Source organism: Lissotriton helveticus, chromosome 2_1, assembly GCF_964261635.1.
Source record: "Lissotriton helveticus chromosome 2_1, aLisHel1.1, whole genome shotgun sequence".
Lineage (NCBI taxonomy): Eukaryota > Metazoa > Chordata > Amphibia > Caudata > Salamandridae > Lissotriton > Lissotriton helveticus.
This window is the reverse complement of record NC_136059.1, coordinates 1907847238-1907863871: the sequence shown is the minus strand read 5'-3', so window position 1 is coordinate 1907863871 and position 16634 is coordinate 1907847238. Positions and strand designations below refer to the sequence as shown.

The 16634-nt window shown below is 45.8% G+C and overlaps 1 protein-coding gene across 15 annotated transcripts in view; it reads left to right on the top strand.

The window, feature by feature from the left end:
* BLTP1 (bridge-like lipid transfer protein family member 1) overlaps positions 1 to 16634 on the top strand; it is a 2102388-nt gene that overhangs the window by 941185 nt on the left and 1144569 nt on the right. For all 15 annotated transcript variants that reach the window (XM_078676841.1, XM_078676840.1, XM_078676839.1 and 12 more), the window contains one exon: positions 3586 to 3831. In XM_078676841.1, the coding sequence (XP_078532967.1) occupies positions 3586 to 3831 (246 nt within the window). The remainder of the gene's footprint in view (positions 1 to 3585; positions 3832 to 16634) is intronic.

Sequence of the window (16634 nt, the reverse complement as noted above, 5' to 3'; positions counted from 1 at the left end):
CCGCACTCCAGGAACTATCCTGTTCTCTGAGTCTTTGCAGTTTGCCTGATATGTCTCCCCATTTCCAGCGTGCAAAGGAACAATGTCTTCCTGAAGATTCCAGGGTTCAAATCATGTCCTGATTGTCGGAAACTGATATCCATGATGGAATGCACAAGGTCTGCCGCTGGGGCTTTTCCTCAGGCCATAACTCCCAAGATGTGCAACAAATGTGCCCTCATTTATCCAAAGGTGATCCTGGACCATGAAGTGAAGCTAAACACCGAAAGACTTTGTGTAAGGCCTGCTCTTGCTCCAAGTGGATAGCATGACTCTTCTTCTCTCTGAAGGTCGATCCTGCTACAGTTCTTCACAATAGAGGTCATCAGAGTCAAAGAAGAAACAAAGCAGAGCTCAACTCCACTCTGCCCAAAGTGAATCCGTGAGAGTGTTAAGGTACCAACCAATCTCCTCAACTGATCCCATTGAGCCCCGGACTTCCCATACCGTCATCCGCGCCACAGCTAGTTGAGACCTACAAGTAAGCCATGCTACCTAATTTTGGCACACTTCTGGATCCCTATGGCACTCCTTTGGGCTTCAAAGATCTGCATCGAACTCCAGTTGGGTTACCACCAGCTGGTCTGCCTTCAGTGCAGTCTGACTCACTCGAACCTGAACTCCGGTTACACCCGGAGTTCCACTTCGGTTCCAGGACCCGTGCCGGTTCCTTCTTCATGGACACCAGTCCAAATGTCTCTGAAGCTTGTGCTCCTGGCACCTCCGTTGTCTGACCTTGAGCCAAGTCTAGTTCGATTTGACTGATGTCACTCCTTGACTCCAACCCACTGACCTGATTCATGCAAACCTCTTCCATATTTGCAAAGACTTCCTCGAAGGCTGCATCACCTTTTTGTGTCAGACTCTGACCAGTCTGACAGTGGTGACGGAGAGTATGTGGATGGTGTACCACCACATAATGATGTTGATAATGTTTAATTAGACTTGCAAGAGTCCAGTAGGCTGAATATTTCCCTGACACAGGGTTGGTGTCACTGCACCCCTCCTCTACTGAAAAGAGTGCATCTTTTTCTGTGATAATTACTTGTGCAGTTGAGGTCCTGGTACCTACAGCTACGCTAGTTGGGAGTCAAAACCAAAGTACTGACTAAAGTTTTTCACTCGGACCGGCTTCATCTGAACCCTCAATGCCATTTAATGAAGCCCCGACTGTCACCCTTATGCGTACTTGGGTAAAATGCTGATTTTGCCCACCAGTAAATAGACAAGTGGCCAAAGGCTATAGATCAGTACCAGGCGGCCTGAACTTCCTTACTCAGCACCCAACTGTTGACATTTTGGTGGTCCAAGCTTCCACCAGTAAATTAACCCTAATGCATTTCTTGTAACCTCTCCGGACAGTCGAAAAAGATTGAGATGTTCGGAAAACATGTGTTTTTCTCTGCCAGCTTGTTGTTGTGTTCAGTCAGTGCAGTCTGTCTGTCAGAATGTTATATGCATGCCCTTTAGGATATAGCCAGCAAAACCTCGTTGGCGGTTTCAGAGGAGTTATGGTCCACTTTGGCTCAAACTATTATGAACAACCATTTGTTTTTTGTAACTCTTTTTATTGTTTTCAAACACAAACATCAGACATGAGGAGGGGCCAGTACATCATCATAGGACCCGGCAAACAGGAATAAAAGGAGACATTGACGTGTAACTATTATGAACAACCATGATTCAACTGAATATATTTTCCAGGCTGGCCTGGACACCACTGACTGCGTTGTGTGCAGTGGGCAAATGTGTGGTGCTCTGCTGCAACCGTGGATTAGATCCACTACCTTTTCAGGGGATGTGAAAGCATACCTTATAGATATGCCTTCTGGTGGATACAACGTTTTTGGTAAAAGGCTCATTCTACCCTTGAACTCTTTAAGGAAAGGCAGAGAGAGAGAGAGTGAGAGAGAGAAGGAGAGAGCGAGTGTATGTAACTCAAGCTTTGGGGGACTGGCTTGCTCCTCATGGGTTAACCTTATCAGAATCAGACAAACACTATCTTTGTGAGGACTGGTGCGTTGTGACGATCCATCCTCGTAGTGTGCTTTGGTACTTTTGAGCGATTGTACCAAAAAAGCAAAACTGCAGTTAGATTTGTCTCAGTACGCTTTTTAATCTACCCTACTATCAAAACCTGCATGGAGTTAGAATAGTAATTAAATACTTCATTATGATCAATGGGCGATTGTCATAATAATAGGCATGTTATGTTATGGTTTGTGTATATGTATAACCCAAGCTGTGGAGACTGACTCAGTTCTTATAGCGTGGGTTAACCTTGTCAGAACCAGACAAACACTATCTTTGTGAGAACCGGTGTGTTGTGAGGACCCATCCTCATGGTGTGTTTAGGTACTTTTGAGCGAGTGTACCAAAAAAACAAAAGCACAGTTAGAGTTGTATCAGTACGCTTTTTCACCTACCCTACTATCAAAGCGCGCTTTAAGTTAGAATAGTAATTAAACACTTCCATACGATGAATGGCCATTCGTCATAATATTAGGCATGTTATGTTATGTTGTGTATGTATATATAACCCAGTGTATGTTAACTGGCTCTGTCCTCGTATCGTGGGTTAACCTCGTCAGAACCAGACAAACACTATCTTTGTGAGGACCTGTGCGTTGTGAGAACCCATCCTCGTAGTGAATTTAGGTACTTTCGAGCGAGTGTACCAAAAAAGCAAAAGTGCAATTATATTTGTCTCAGTACGCTTTTTTACCTACCCTACCACCAAGCGCGTGTGGAGTTAGAATAGTCATTAAACACTTCATTAAGGTCAATTGGCGGTCATCATAATAAGAGAGAGAGAGAGGTGGGTGTGTGTGTATCTGTGTCTGTCTGTCGGTGTCATGCACTGATCCAGACATAACATAAACTTGCATCAGTCAGAGGGAGACCCAAAAGTTCACAAAAACATAGAGCATAAGCAGAAGGCTGGGCTGTCAGGTAAAAACGGTAGTTCGAAAGGGCTCTACCAACATATGTGGGAATCCAGCTCCATCTTGGGCGCGCACTGGAAGGAGACATTCACCCAAATCCACTCTGCTAGTTATATTGTCACCAGACGAGTGGAGGCTACTGTGAGCAAATTTGTCAGTGCCTCTTGCAATGACAGCTTGGTCAGATAAGATCCACTAGCCCTCTTAATAACTTCCGACTGTACATTAAAGTAATCTTAAATATTTAGAAAAAGCTGAGCCTTAGTAAAGTAGTGTAAGATGGAAATGAAATAGCTCAATTCAACAGTAGCAAAAGCATCCTTAATATTTCAAAAATGTTTTTCAATTCTAAACTGGTTTCCCTTCACAACCCTGGGCTACCTGATGACTTCAAGTTTGATCTCTATCTTCATGGCTCCTGTGTACTGTTTCTCCTCTTAGATCCAAGCCAATTTGTTGTTATTCATTTTTTCCTTGTTCTCTCACAAGCACCAAGGCACCAGTGTTGTTTTTACTTGACTGTTGGTATGGGTGGTTAATGGAAGAGACATTAGTTTCTTAACTTGTTATTGTCATTTATTCTATTGTTTTACACATGTAGGTGGGCGGAGCCCTACTGAACATCCTTGTAAGGTTGCCTTTGAGAATGAGCAAGATAATGGTAGCCTGAACAAGCCTCCGCGAAAACGGAGCCTAATCACTTCTGAGCCCCAGCATGTCACTCTGATTATCTTCGGAATTGGTATGGTCAATCGCACCCACCTTGAAGCAGACATAGGAGGCCTCACCATGGAGTCAGAGCTGAAGAAAATCCATGGAAGCTTTACACTTAAAGAGAAAATGAAAGGTAGGAAGGTATTCTTGTAAAGGCATTTTAAAACCACTGGCTTGTAATGGCTTGCTAAATGGTAAAACTAGAGCTGTTTTTTAGTATTTGTTTTCAAACTTTATCGCTACCAACACACAACAAAAGTTTGTTATGGTTATTAGTTTCTACACCAAATCATTTCATAGTTAACTCTAGGAGTGAGTTGTGAAGAATATGTTTCAACCCCCATTGCAGATAACTGTATTTTCTTGTTTAAAAATGTATATAATGGTCAAACTCCATATGTCTGAAATCAAGACATGTTTATGATAACATATGTGTGTGTGAAAATAAAACTCCATAGCTTTACAGTAAACAATGTATGGTTTAGTCACAAATGGTTTGTTATTTTGCTTTCTTATATCATTTTGTAAAACTTTCTGAACATTTCCCAAAGTTGTAGGAATAGTTCTTGGAAATTCTTGTTTGCAAAAGTATTTAAGATTATTTCTATTGTCACTAAGGTTAAAGTCTGCATGCTTGAGACTCTACTGCTAGATTAGGCCATCCTAAAAATGTTGTTCTGGAGTGTAAGGTTAAAAAAGGTGATTTTGTTTTCACATGTGCAGGAATTTAGTGGGCGTAAGACTTTGTGGGTACATTGTGGTATAGTCTCAAATGTTGCAAAGATATCACCCAATAAAAACCAAATAAAAAAGCAATTTTTTGTGTGTGTGTGTATTTAATGAAAAACACAACGGTTTAGAATTAGTTATAGTTAGGAAAACTGCATTTACATATTCTGTAGAAAAACAATTTAAGCTACATAAACATTAGAAATTACTAAGTTATAGATATACTTGCATAGTTATAACTTAGTTATAATTTACACCCTGTCCTAAAATTACCATGTCACGAGCACCTCCCTACAGAGTCTTGCCAAGTGGCTAGCCACACTATATTAACTATTACTCGGCCCGCTACCATGCACACTCTTCTCTTAAATTATGTCATTTCAGACGACATGACTGTTCTAATGAATGCTATGATTAAATGTGCTAAAGCTGAGGTTATATGAAAGGGTATAAGCAGTTCATGGGTAAGGCATGAGTTCTAGTAAATGTAGTGTGACTACCAAGCTGACAAGACTGCACAGAGGTGCATGAGTTATAGTAAATTTAGGGCAGGCATAAAGTTATAACTATAGGCTAGTCATTTCAAATTTTTGTCTAGTTTAAGTTGCTTTTCTATAAAAATAAGAAGTTACGTTTTCCTAACTATAAATATTCTTAAACTGTTGTTTTTTTCACTGTATGTTGTTTTAAAGTTGTTTTTACCCATATAATTTTCTTTATTATGGTATTAAATATACATTTCTTTTTCATACCGCAGTGCTTTTGCTGAAACTTCGAACGTTTTAAAAATGATATTTACACCATATAATTATATTATATTGACATTACAAATTAGGGTTTCATGGCTATTTATATTTTTTAGTCACACATGTTAATATGGAAACTATAGGTTCTGTTTGTGTACTATACATTGCTTAATTATAGCCGTGGTTTCCGGTACTCGGAACCAGTACTTAGTCGTCAACACCACATGACAGTCTCCCACATGGTGGCGCTGTTTATCTTATCTGGTGATGAGCACAACATCAGTTGTTTATTAATTCAATGTACATTAAAAATGACTAATACCAGCCACCCAAGCCATTCTTAAGGCTTTTGGGCCTATAATAGTCTAATGTCACACTTCTAAGAGTGTGATAGTAGTTGGGTTGGTAGTGTCTTTGGCAGGAGCAGTGAGGGGTGCATGCCACTGTGGCTGCCTGACGAGGGACCTGGCATACTGTGTTTTTTTAAACTCTGCAACTATACTGGTACGGGAATAGTATCGAGATAATACTGTAGTACATTTGTATTTTTTAAACCACATTCCTTTGGCTTAGAACTCTGTTCTCTGTAGGAAACAAGAAGTGTACGCCTCTTTGCCACATTTGAGTTGAGATCTAAAAAGGTGTGAAGGTTGTACTCTTTCCCGGAGGGAAAATCTTGTCTTTGAGATTTTACAGAGCTCCCATGGCTGACCATCGAGAACTTGTCCTGCTTGAAAAGGGGGAAGAAGCGATCTATTTATTTTTATTTATACAGTGTTACATAGCGCGAATTTGTCCCTAGAAGGATATCCAGGCGCTTTACAAATAGTTCAATAAGTAGAAAATAGATAACCAAGAAACATAAACGTTGACAATATTCGTTGAAAATCAGGAGTGGGACAGTGAGTTTTAAACCAGAACCTAGAGGGCGTGAAAGCCCTGGTTCAAGAACAGCGTCAGATCAGTATCCAGAGAAAGAGTTTGTGGGTTCAGGTTAGAGATTTGTTCATTAAAAGGAGTTTGACTTCTTTTTTTAATGCAGTGATTGAAGGGATCAGTCTGATTTCAGAGGACAGGGAGCTCCAGATTCCAGGGGCCACACCAGAGAAGGCTCGTTTGTAGGTTTTCTTTTTTCGAAATTTTTGAGGTTTCAACAGTAAGGTGCCTGTGCTTCTAGATGATCTGCCAACGCCGGACAGTTTTCAGCTAGGTACTTTGTTGTATTGTAGTGTAGGGTTTTGTGGGTCATGCAGGCAATTTTCATCTGAATCCTTGCCTCATAAGGGAGCCAGTTTAGCACCTTCAGATCTGGGGTGATGTGGCTATACCTTTTCAATCCAGTGATGTACCTTGCAGCAGAGTTAAGGGATGCCCTTAGTGGAGCCAACTTGGATCTCGGCAGACCACATAGGGTAGCACTCCCATAGACTAATCTGGGGATAACTAGTGCTTTCACCGCTGATTTAAGGTCGTCAAAGGGGAGGACGGGTTTTATTTTTCTTAAAATGCCTATTTCAAAGTTTGCTCCTCTGGTGGCTGAGCTGATGTGTTCTTGCATGTGGAGATTCTTGTAAAGTGTAATTCCTAGTGATCTTGTGGAATCTATAATGTGTGGAAGGCAGTTGAAGACTGTTAAGTGTTTCATCCTTAATCCTAAGATGGACAGTATAATGCAAAAGAAGGAACAGGAGAGAGAGCCCAGAAAAAAATTAGGAATTTGATAGTGTTGGAGTTTTTCTCATTGCCGCTTGGAGTGGAAAATTCGAAACTGGTAACCTGCAACAAGATGATTTCCTGTGACAACATCAAACCGTACTCATTTAATATGACAGGAAAGAGGAAACACCTGAATGTGATCCATCCTACAAGGTTGGCGCCTCATGAAAGAAAGGTGTCAATAGGTGTTGGGAGAGGCCAAAGCAGGAACATTGGCAGTGGCCACCTATTCGGCCATTTCTTCGCCTACTGCAACAGCTTCAGCGTCAACTTCTTCTGAGTTGACCAGAACCTCCCCCACCACCGGTGCTTCTGTCGCTCCATCAATAACTGCTCTTCGTACCACAATGTTAGTTGATCTCGTGAGACAAAGTAGAGAAATTACCCAACAGTATGTCAATACTTCCCACATACCATCTCTTGTGCCATAATGTGATTGTTGCAGGAGAGAGATCTCGCCATACACCAGGAGCTAGTCATGGATCAACAGTGTCCTCCCCAACAGCTCCTCTTGTTTTCAGTTAAAACGTTTTTGTTGGTTGGTCATGTTGACCACTGGAAAAAAAGAAAGTTGTAAGAAAAATTGTTTAGAAAACAAAAGTTCTTTGCAGAACAAACCAAATATCTGAACGCCTCTTGCCCGCATAGACCACCCGTACATTTAACCACCATCTAACTCAGTCAACCCATGTCAAATTCTCCACCTTCACCCCAATGCCTGCTCTTGAACTGCCGATCCGCAGTCAGACATGCCACTGAGATAGCAGATACTATCCTTCTCACTAAAACGTGACTAGAAGACACTCATCCCTGTATTTCGACCGCCTCATCCCACAGGGCTTCTCTGTCATCTGCAGCGATTGCCATGGTCGCGGGGGTGCGGAATTGCCATTATACACAAAAACTACCTCTCCTTTGAATACTTAGGAGTGCAGCTTTCTGTAAAAGGCCCCACCCCCATTACATTTCATCTCATTTATTACTCTCCAGGCTATAACCCAAGATTAATCGAAGTCCAAGCTGACCTAATTTTGCTAGCCTCCCTAATAGACAGTACTGAAGTTATATTAGGAGAACTTAACCTGCACCTGAACAATGCAAAAGATCCCTCATTACAAACCCTTACCACACTCTTGGAAGCAAACGATCTTACCCAGCACTGCAAGGATCAAACCCACAACAAAGGCTCTACCCTTGATGCAATAATCTCTAAGCACGGCACACTATCGCCGCACGCCATCCTTCCATCCGACTGGACCGACCCTCATCTAATACTTTTTCAAATCAATACCTTCCATCCAGAGGCATGCCGCAAACCCAGACGTCCCAAGCGCTGGATGAATAACAGCCACCAAATCTCCATGAAGAGTTAGAAATACTAGTCCACTCCCAAATCCTTCCCCCGCCTGACCTCTCCTGCGCCAAAAACCTCAGCAACCACTACAACATAAAAATGACAGTACTCATTGAAGTAGTCGCACCCCTGATACTCAAGAAGTCAAGAAATATCTGTAGGAGAGTAGGGTCTGCAATCCTATGATCACCCAGATTTTTGCTTTTTGCTGCACTGGTTTACGACTTTCCCTGGCTGTGGGCCTGCTAATCAGACCCACAGCCTAGCTGTTCTCTCTATCCAAATTGTACTCAGGTACTGAATTGGCACTGGGCCCTCTCCAAGTCCCTGTACCCAGGGCTGAGGTGCACCCAGAAGTCTCCCAGGGGCTGAAGCATGTATTGTGCCACCCCTGGACTGACTAACTAAACTGACACAACTGGCTGCACGACAGCTGGGGCAAGGTGGTGTACTCACCCTTTGCTTTAGATATAGTATACCTATATCTAACCCTAAAATGGACACACAGATCTCCTATCAGTCACTCCTATGGCAGGCCTTAACAATCCTGAAGGCAGAGTGCTTGGAATCGTGTGAGATGGTGCTCTGGCATGAGCTGAGCCTGTCTGCGGCTTTCGGGATCTATCCCTTAGCCGTTTCCATGATATCGCATACCATATACTATTAAGTGCATTATAATCCTCGCGGTTATATGCCAACTCTGGTATCGCTTTATCAAAACATGTCGAGTAAGGTGTCATACGAATTGGAATACTAACCCCTCGCCAATTCTGGCGACGGGGTTAGCATTCCACCCTTCTAGAGGGACACGACATGTATGTAACCTCTAACCCCGGTTAAAGTCAAACAGAGCCTCAGCTCCACAAAATGGATGCTGCCACCGAGACACAAGTCTGCCCTCCTGCTGCTGGGAGTCCTCCCAGAGCAGGAGATAAGGACAAAGGGTTTCCTGCCAGGGGCGGTGCCAGCACCGTCCCAGACAGGATTTTGTGTATCCTAGGTAGGCAGGGCTTCAGAGGAAGGTGACTGCAAGTGGCACCCCGGTGCTCACTGTGCATAGGCCGGCTGAAACCAGTTCCAGGGGCACTCCAGCCCCTGGCCTGGGGAAAGCCCGCCAAAGGAGAGGGGTGTAACCACCCCCCTCCTGGTCCCACCCCTAGGGCAGGACTTAGTCGCGTGCCAGCCCCCTTTTCCCAGATAAAGGTAGGAGCAGGCCCCCTTCCAAATTTAGATCATCTTTGGAATCAAGACACGACTTTCTACGAAAGGACATCAAGATTTCTTCTTCAAGATTCTCCCTTGTGACTAAGGAGTAGTCACCCTGCATCCGCAGGCACCATCCGAAGAACACTGCGGTCTGCTGTAAGTCCTTCCTCCGGAATCCGACTGCCCAGCTCGACAAGACCCGGCTTCCCTGGCACCTCCGACCTCTACTCACCTCTACAGCCAAGCTGAGAACCGTGAGTGCGACGAGACCTCAAGGGACCGACTATTGCCAAGACTGCACGACTTCTGCACAGCAAGCCCGCCGAGTAATCTCCTGGCGAGTGCTTTGGGGTCCGAGAAGCCCCAACCCTGAGCAGCTCCAGCACCGAAGAGCAGCCCCCCAGCATCTCCACGATCGGCGTGGGGCCCTTCTGCTTTTTGCTGCTCACCGCGTTGTTTGGCTACTAGCCCGCTGGCTTGTGGCCTTCTGAACGACGCCCGACGACATCACTGCTGCTAGTCTGGTTGCTCCAGACTGGCCCTTGCTCCCTTCCAGAAGAGGAGCACCCTGGACCCTCCTGGTCCACTCAAGACGCCATTTTGAGTCCACCGCGTGGGCTTGAATTAGCCAAGGCTTTGTTGCCCAATCCTGGGTTCTTCGACGCCGACAGCTCCATCCATCGTGGGACAGCTCGCCTCTCCATCTTGGTCGCCGACAACGCCTCCTGGTCCGTGAGATCTGCAGAGCACAGCGTCGCCCACTCACCTAGTCGAGGTGACTACCATCCGGTGCCCGCCTGGTGCCCACTGACTACTGGCTAGTAGTCACGAACTTGGTCCCCTCTGCTTTCAGGTGTCATCCATCTTCAAGATCCAGGCTTGGATCAACTCGAACTCTCTTCACTGGTCGCCTGCCAGCATCTTTCTTCCAGGCTCCTGGTTCGTCGACGAGGATTCCCGACGTCTTTTGAGACCTATGCAGCTGCAGCCCCTGGGCTAGTTAACTTCGGCATTTCGGTGCCCCAGCATAGCCTCACTATCCAAGGGTCAGGATCCACTGTCGTTTTCTTCCTACCAGGTCGGGTTCGCCCGTAAACACTAACTTTAACTTTACTAGCTATCATAGACTTTGTCCCGCATCCCGCGTGAGAGTGCACACTCTGCACCCGAGTCCCCTGGGTCTCCTAGAAGTAATCTAACGATTCCATAGTCAAGTCCTAGCGATTCCAAAGCCTATTAGTACTGTACTTACCTGCTAGTAATTTCGCATTCCGCTTTTAGAGTATATGGTTTTTCGTGCCCCTCGGGCATTTGTATATACTGTGCTAACTTAAGTATTTTCGTAAGAGTTTTGTTGTGTGCCTAGCACCCTGTCCTCATAAAGAGTACAGGGCTGTTGTGATTCTAATAAATACACTGTTTATTTTCATAACACTTGTGTGGTGTCCTTTCACTGGGTGTTCAAGGGGTAATGTGATGGTAAAACAGCTGGCTTAACACGCCCTCTAGAGTCTTAGCCTTAGACTGCTCGTATCCATGCTACTAGGATAGCTGGTCTATAAGGTTGACTTACAACCAATCATCAATAAGGGTTGTTTGGACTGATATATAGTGATCACTAGAATAGTGAGCACTGCACATCAGGCCAACTTCTCACAATATCCCTTCCAGATCCTGGTTTAACAGCGACCTCAAGAATGAAAGGCATCAACTACATTTAGCGGAAAGAATCTGGAGACAACAGCGATCCGAATGCAATCTCTCGATTTTCCGGGCGTAGCACCTTAAATTTAAAAAACATATCTTCTGAGAAAAATCCTCCTTTTCCGACAACAACTGGACCAGACAACAAAAGAAGAGAGGTCCGGTCATATACAAAGCTACCAAATATATGAGCAAGGAGATAAGTGGTCAATATTAATCACAGGTACTCCATTTGAGTAGGAAAGCCCTCACACACCGACCTAGTCAGTGTCATGCTTCATCATCGGGCCCCACCGAAGAGACCGAGTGTCTCTTCGGTGTGCTGCGACGCCAGAAATACTGCGGAGCTGGTCGTGTGGGGAGGACGTGTTGTGGAGATTGCTAAATTAAAAGTGACTGAGGGTATCGAAAAACTTTTAATGAATGATCCCTAAGACACGAGTAAGTGGTATATGTGTCTGAATTTAAAGGCCAAGGTTTTTAGGATATTGAATAAATTCAGCTAAATACCACAAGTTTATTAAAATCAGTCAACATGTTTCTGCCTTATCTGTGGTATATATTCACCATGGCATTCTTCAGGACTATACCCCGGCGGTATGGACACTCTAATAGTCCACCCTAACCTGGGGACGTGTAAGTGAAAAAAGGAAAAGTGAAAAAAGTGCTTAAAAATTAGAAGAGCAATTGCTCATTCCAAAAAACCCAAAAATTCAAGGGTGTATCAGCACCTGTAAAAGAAAATGAAAGAAACAACTGGACCAGTCAAAGAACAGGCCCAAAGAACTATTCAGCATCATCAAGCAACAAACATCATCTTTCCCTCCACATGCAAATAACAATTTGACAAACAAATGTGAAGAATTCGCATCATTCTTTTCTGAAAGCGTTTCTAGTATTGAACTCTCTCTTGAGCCTCCCACCAATCTACCTTGCATCAAGGATGTACCCTGCGAAATAGACTCTGTCCAAGACTGCCTATCCCCCATCCCACAACACAGCCTCCCCTCAATACAGCTCTCCAACCCCAATCCCCTGTAACTGCACACCAATGCACCCTGGTCTGAATTCAACTCTTGTCTGTGAAGAAGAAATCCTCAAAATACTTAAGAAGATGAAGCAGACATCTCACATCTCAGACCCTCTCCCGGCGACTCTTCTAAAAAAGCTCAGTCACATTATGTCCCCTATATGGACCAAAATCATCATTCCTCCATATCGAGCAGCTGTATTCTGGCTTCCCTCAAGCTAAGTAACCCCATTCATCAAAAAAACTGACGCATACCCAAATGACGTGAACAACTACAGACTCATAACTAACCCACCTCTCCTCACCAAAACCATTGAAAAATGTGCACTCTCTCAACTCAACACCCACATTAAAAATACAACTTATATGCCACCTTCTAGTCAGGCTTCAGGAAAGGCTGCAGTACAGAAACTGCCATTCTTACCATCATAGATGATCTCTACAGAGCACTCGATGATGGACAGGCATGCCTCCTAGTCCATCTGGACATATCATCCGCGTTCAACACTGTCAGCCATGACATCCTCCTAAATACCCTCCGAAGAGAGTAGGCATCACAGGAACTGTGCTCCAATGGTTCGCCTCTTTCTTAAGGGTTTTTCCGCAGGTATTTTCTGTTGCCTTCTGTTGCGGAAGTTTTTCCTAAGAGGTACCCATGTCTTGGGACGTAACATGCCCTATGTGGGGCAGTGGTAGCTGTTATATAGCTCTGTCATGCGCTGGGGAGCTGTGGTCACCTTCAGGCCTCTGTTCTCCGTGTCGTTACGGTATATTCCGGATGCAATCCTCTTGCTGAGGGCTTGGAATGGCTTGAGTTGCGCCCGGGGTGTTCTTCTCTGGGGTCACTGCGCTGTTCGCCTGGTCTGGCCTGCAGTCTGCGGCCTGGCGTCTTGGCTCTGTCTGGTTCCACTTCTTTTTGGGCTGCGTTTGCGGACTTCTCCCTGGAGTGTACCCGGACCCTTCTTCACCTTCTTGCTTTCTGTCTTTGGCTGACGTCTTGCTTGCTCTGAGTGCATCCTTCTGTGGTGCTCTCGGCGTCTGCTGTGCTTGCCAGTGCCAACCTACTGTCTTTCTGCACCATTGTGCCTTCTTGGCGTTTTAGTGGGACCGTCATCCTTGCCTTGTCCGCTTCTTCTAGTGGGCTCTGCTTTCAGTTCTACCTCTCCTCCCTGGGGATGAGATGGTTCTTGTGTTCTTGCCCCCCTTTCGGGCGCAGTGTGTCCCTGCTGAGCGTTGGATGGTTCTTCCTGGGTGCCCTTGGGCTTGCCTGTCTGCTTCCTCCTGCTTATTGCTGGCGCCACTGTTCCGTCTGGTCTCTTGCCTTTGGCTGTGATAGACTTGGCTGCCCTCTTCACTGGGTGTGTTCCCGGTGGGGGGGCTTGCCTTTGCTCTTCCTCTTCTCCTTGGAGTCTCTAGATTGTTCTTCCACCTCGCTGCTCCTCTTATTGCCTTGGCCTTGGATGGAGGTTCTGTTGCCTTGAATGGGCGTGGGGTGCTTTGGCCTCCTTTCGCCTTGCCCTCTTTCCCTCTGCTGAGTGAGGACGGGCTACCTCTTTTTTTGTCTTCTTGCATCTCCTCTGGGGTCGGTGGTCCTCTAAGTGTAGGGGTTCCCCCTTGCCTGGGGGGATGGGGCTCTTCGTCCTGTCCTCTTGAACCGTCCCCTTTGGGACTCTCTGTTGTGTCCAGGTGGATGGGGTCCTCTGGTTGACCCTCTTCCCCTCTGGTTATGGCTAGGGTATCTATTCTACGTTAAGGAATCTGCGGCTAATAGTCCCTATCAGATGTACGAGTTACTTACCTTCGGTAACGATGTACCTGTTAGAGACAATTCTAGCCGCAGATTCCTTCACCGCCGGCCCTTCCTCCCCGTTCTGCGAGGACTTGGTCTTCTGCACTCGCCCCCCTGTAGGCGGCTGTGTCTCCTATGAGTACATTCTTTCTCTCTTTCTGACAGGATGTTCATCCTGTTTATTTGTTCCTTTTCCTCCCCTTTTGGCAAACTGGAGTATAGGTTATAGATACTTCGGTGCCCTTATGCTTTGGTTGCTCCAGGTTGGTGCCTACCTTCCACTCCGCCCCCATCCCCCTCCCCCTTTATTACTAGGGTTCTGGGCCCTCTGCTATCCTCTAGTTTCAGGGCTTGTGGCTGTGCCTCTGTCCTTAGTTCCTTATGAGGGTTGTCACACTCTGTGATGGGGCTGTCTTGGAGTTTGCGATTCCTGGATTGTCACAGACTGGTTCCTCTTCATTGTTTTTGGTTGGGGTTGTAGTCCTGCTACATGTTATCATGACACTTTTACATATGTTCTTTGTCTCCAAGGGGGCCTATCTCCATATTAGCAGGGTTGCTGCTCAGGGCTGGGCTCTGTTCTTTATTCTTTTCCCTTCCTTTGGGTACTGCAGTGCCTGGCACTGCTCTTTTTGGTGTTGTTCCTCACCACTCCTTTTTCAATTATTTCTGCTTTTTCGCACGCTGTTCCTATACTCTCACAGTTTTGCCTGCTGGCTCCGAGATGTGGCGCGGAAAAGTTCTCCGAAGAAAACTGACGGACAACGCCTTGGCAGAGTCGCGTGATGCTGCCCCCCCCCCCCCCCCCCTCCCTCCCAGGGAAGCTGTGGCAAAAAGTTTTCCGGGTCCAGTCTCACTCCAGGGGATAATTCTAGGTTAAGGAATCTGCGGCCCGAATCGTCTCTACCAGATACATCGTTACCGAAGGTAAGTAACTCGTACGATTGGCATAGAGTGTATTAGAGTGTTGTGGAGTGGCGTATAGTGGAGTAGAGTGGAGTGGCGTAGAATGTAGTGGCAAAGAGTGGAGTTGTAGATTACAGTAGAGTGGAGTAGTGCATCATAGAGTAGAGTAGAGTGGAGTGGTGTAGAGGGAGTTGCATAGCGGGGAGTAGAGTATCTTAAAGCTGTATGGAGTGGCGTAGAGTGGAGTGGTGCGTGTAGGAAAGTGCCCCTTTTTGTCATGGTCAACACCCACATTTTGCCCTAGTACTGCTACCCATTGACTCTGTTGTAAGGACCTACTGACTCTGTTGTAACTTCAGAGCCAAGGCTCGCCACTGTGTGTACGGCTGTGATTGATTGAACTGGAAGTGCAAGCATGAAGTGCAGGGTGTGGCTCGAGTCGTGAGAGCGGGGTCGGAGCCGGTGCCGGAGTGCTGTTGGAGGAAGGGCACAACGAACTGGACCAGGAGAGAGATGAGTGGGGGGAGCAGGCGTCCGAGGGTGCTGGAGCCGAACAGTTCTTCCGGCCACGACGAGGACATGGCGGCTCTGGCCCTGGCAGCAGTATCTTTGACCTCTCTCTCCCTGCGGGAAGGAACTCTTGCAGTAGGGAGGAAGAGCCCACCATCACCATCTTCACTCACTCAGCTAGAGTAAGAGAGGCAGCCAAAAAACAACCTCCTGGAAAAGTACCCACTGTGACCCGCGGACACACAGCTCTAAAAGAGCACATTAAGTTCTCAACCGCAAAAGGCAGCAGAGAGACTGGAGTGGGCTCTTGTGAACGAGGGGACTTGGATTCTGAAGGAGCAGCAAATAAAGTCAATCAGCAGTAACAAGAAACAAAAAGGAGGCTCAAGAGGTCCACACTTGCCAAGCTAGTGGTAGCCACCCCCCTCCCCATAAACATCCGCTCCAAAAAACCCTTGCACCCAAGGACGCTCTCTCCCCAGCACGATGGTGCCTAATAAGAGATCTGTTCCTCGCCCAGAAGAAAACCCCGATGACGAAGCTACTTCACCGTTAAAGGGTCACACGGAGTACCGTCCAGCCACACCCACCAACAAAACTTTATTTGAAATCACCCCCCCAACCAAGTCTCATCACGCAGGTCTTCCAAATATCGAGAAGCTCAAGACCTATCTTGGAATTTTCTATGGCAGGGGCAACAGAAGGGGCTGAACTAATTTCTCTAAGGAAAGGTACAAGCCTGTGCAAGACTGTTTCACCCCCCAAGGAAGCCTTTCCTAAAGCCCTGGAGAAAGAAGCACAACAGAACCAGGCACAAATAAGGCCCACCAAGACACTAATGATTTTATCATTTCTTTGCCCACTTGGGAAGCAAGGAAGGCCACAACGTCAATCACTTTAAAAAAAAACCTCTTTATTTAAGACTGATTACAACAAGGTAACACTTTTACATATTGATATATGTATCTTCCATCAGTCCCATTTTTATCTTTTCTCCCCGTCTAAGAGCTAAAGAGTCAAAACATCTTAACTGTCGCTATCATGTTTACATTCTTCCCCGCAACATGTGAGGCTGTCTCATAGTTTATGTATTACTACTGATGAAGTCCATCATTCTCATGTACGTGTATAGCGTTGACACGGTCTTCCAGCTCCACTATCGGTACAGCCTGCATTAGTCTTACAGCTCCACTAAACATATCAAGGAAAAAACAGCCCTTGTCCGTCCCTTCCCTCCCCATCAGTC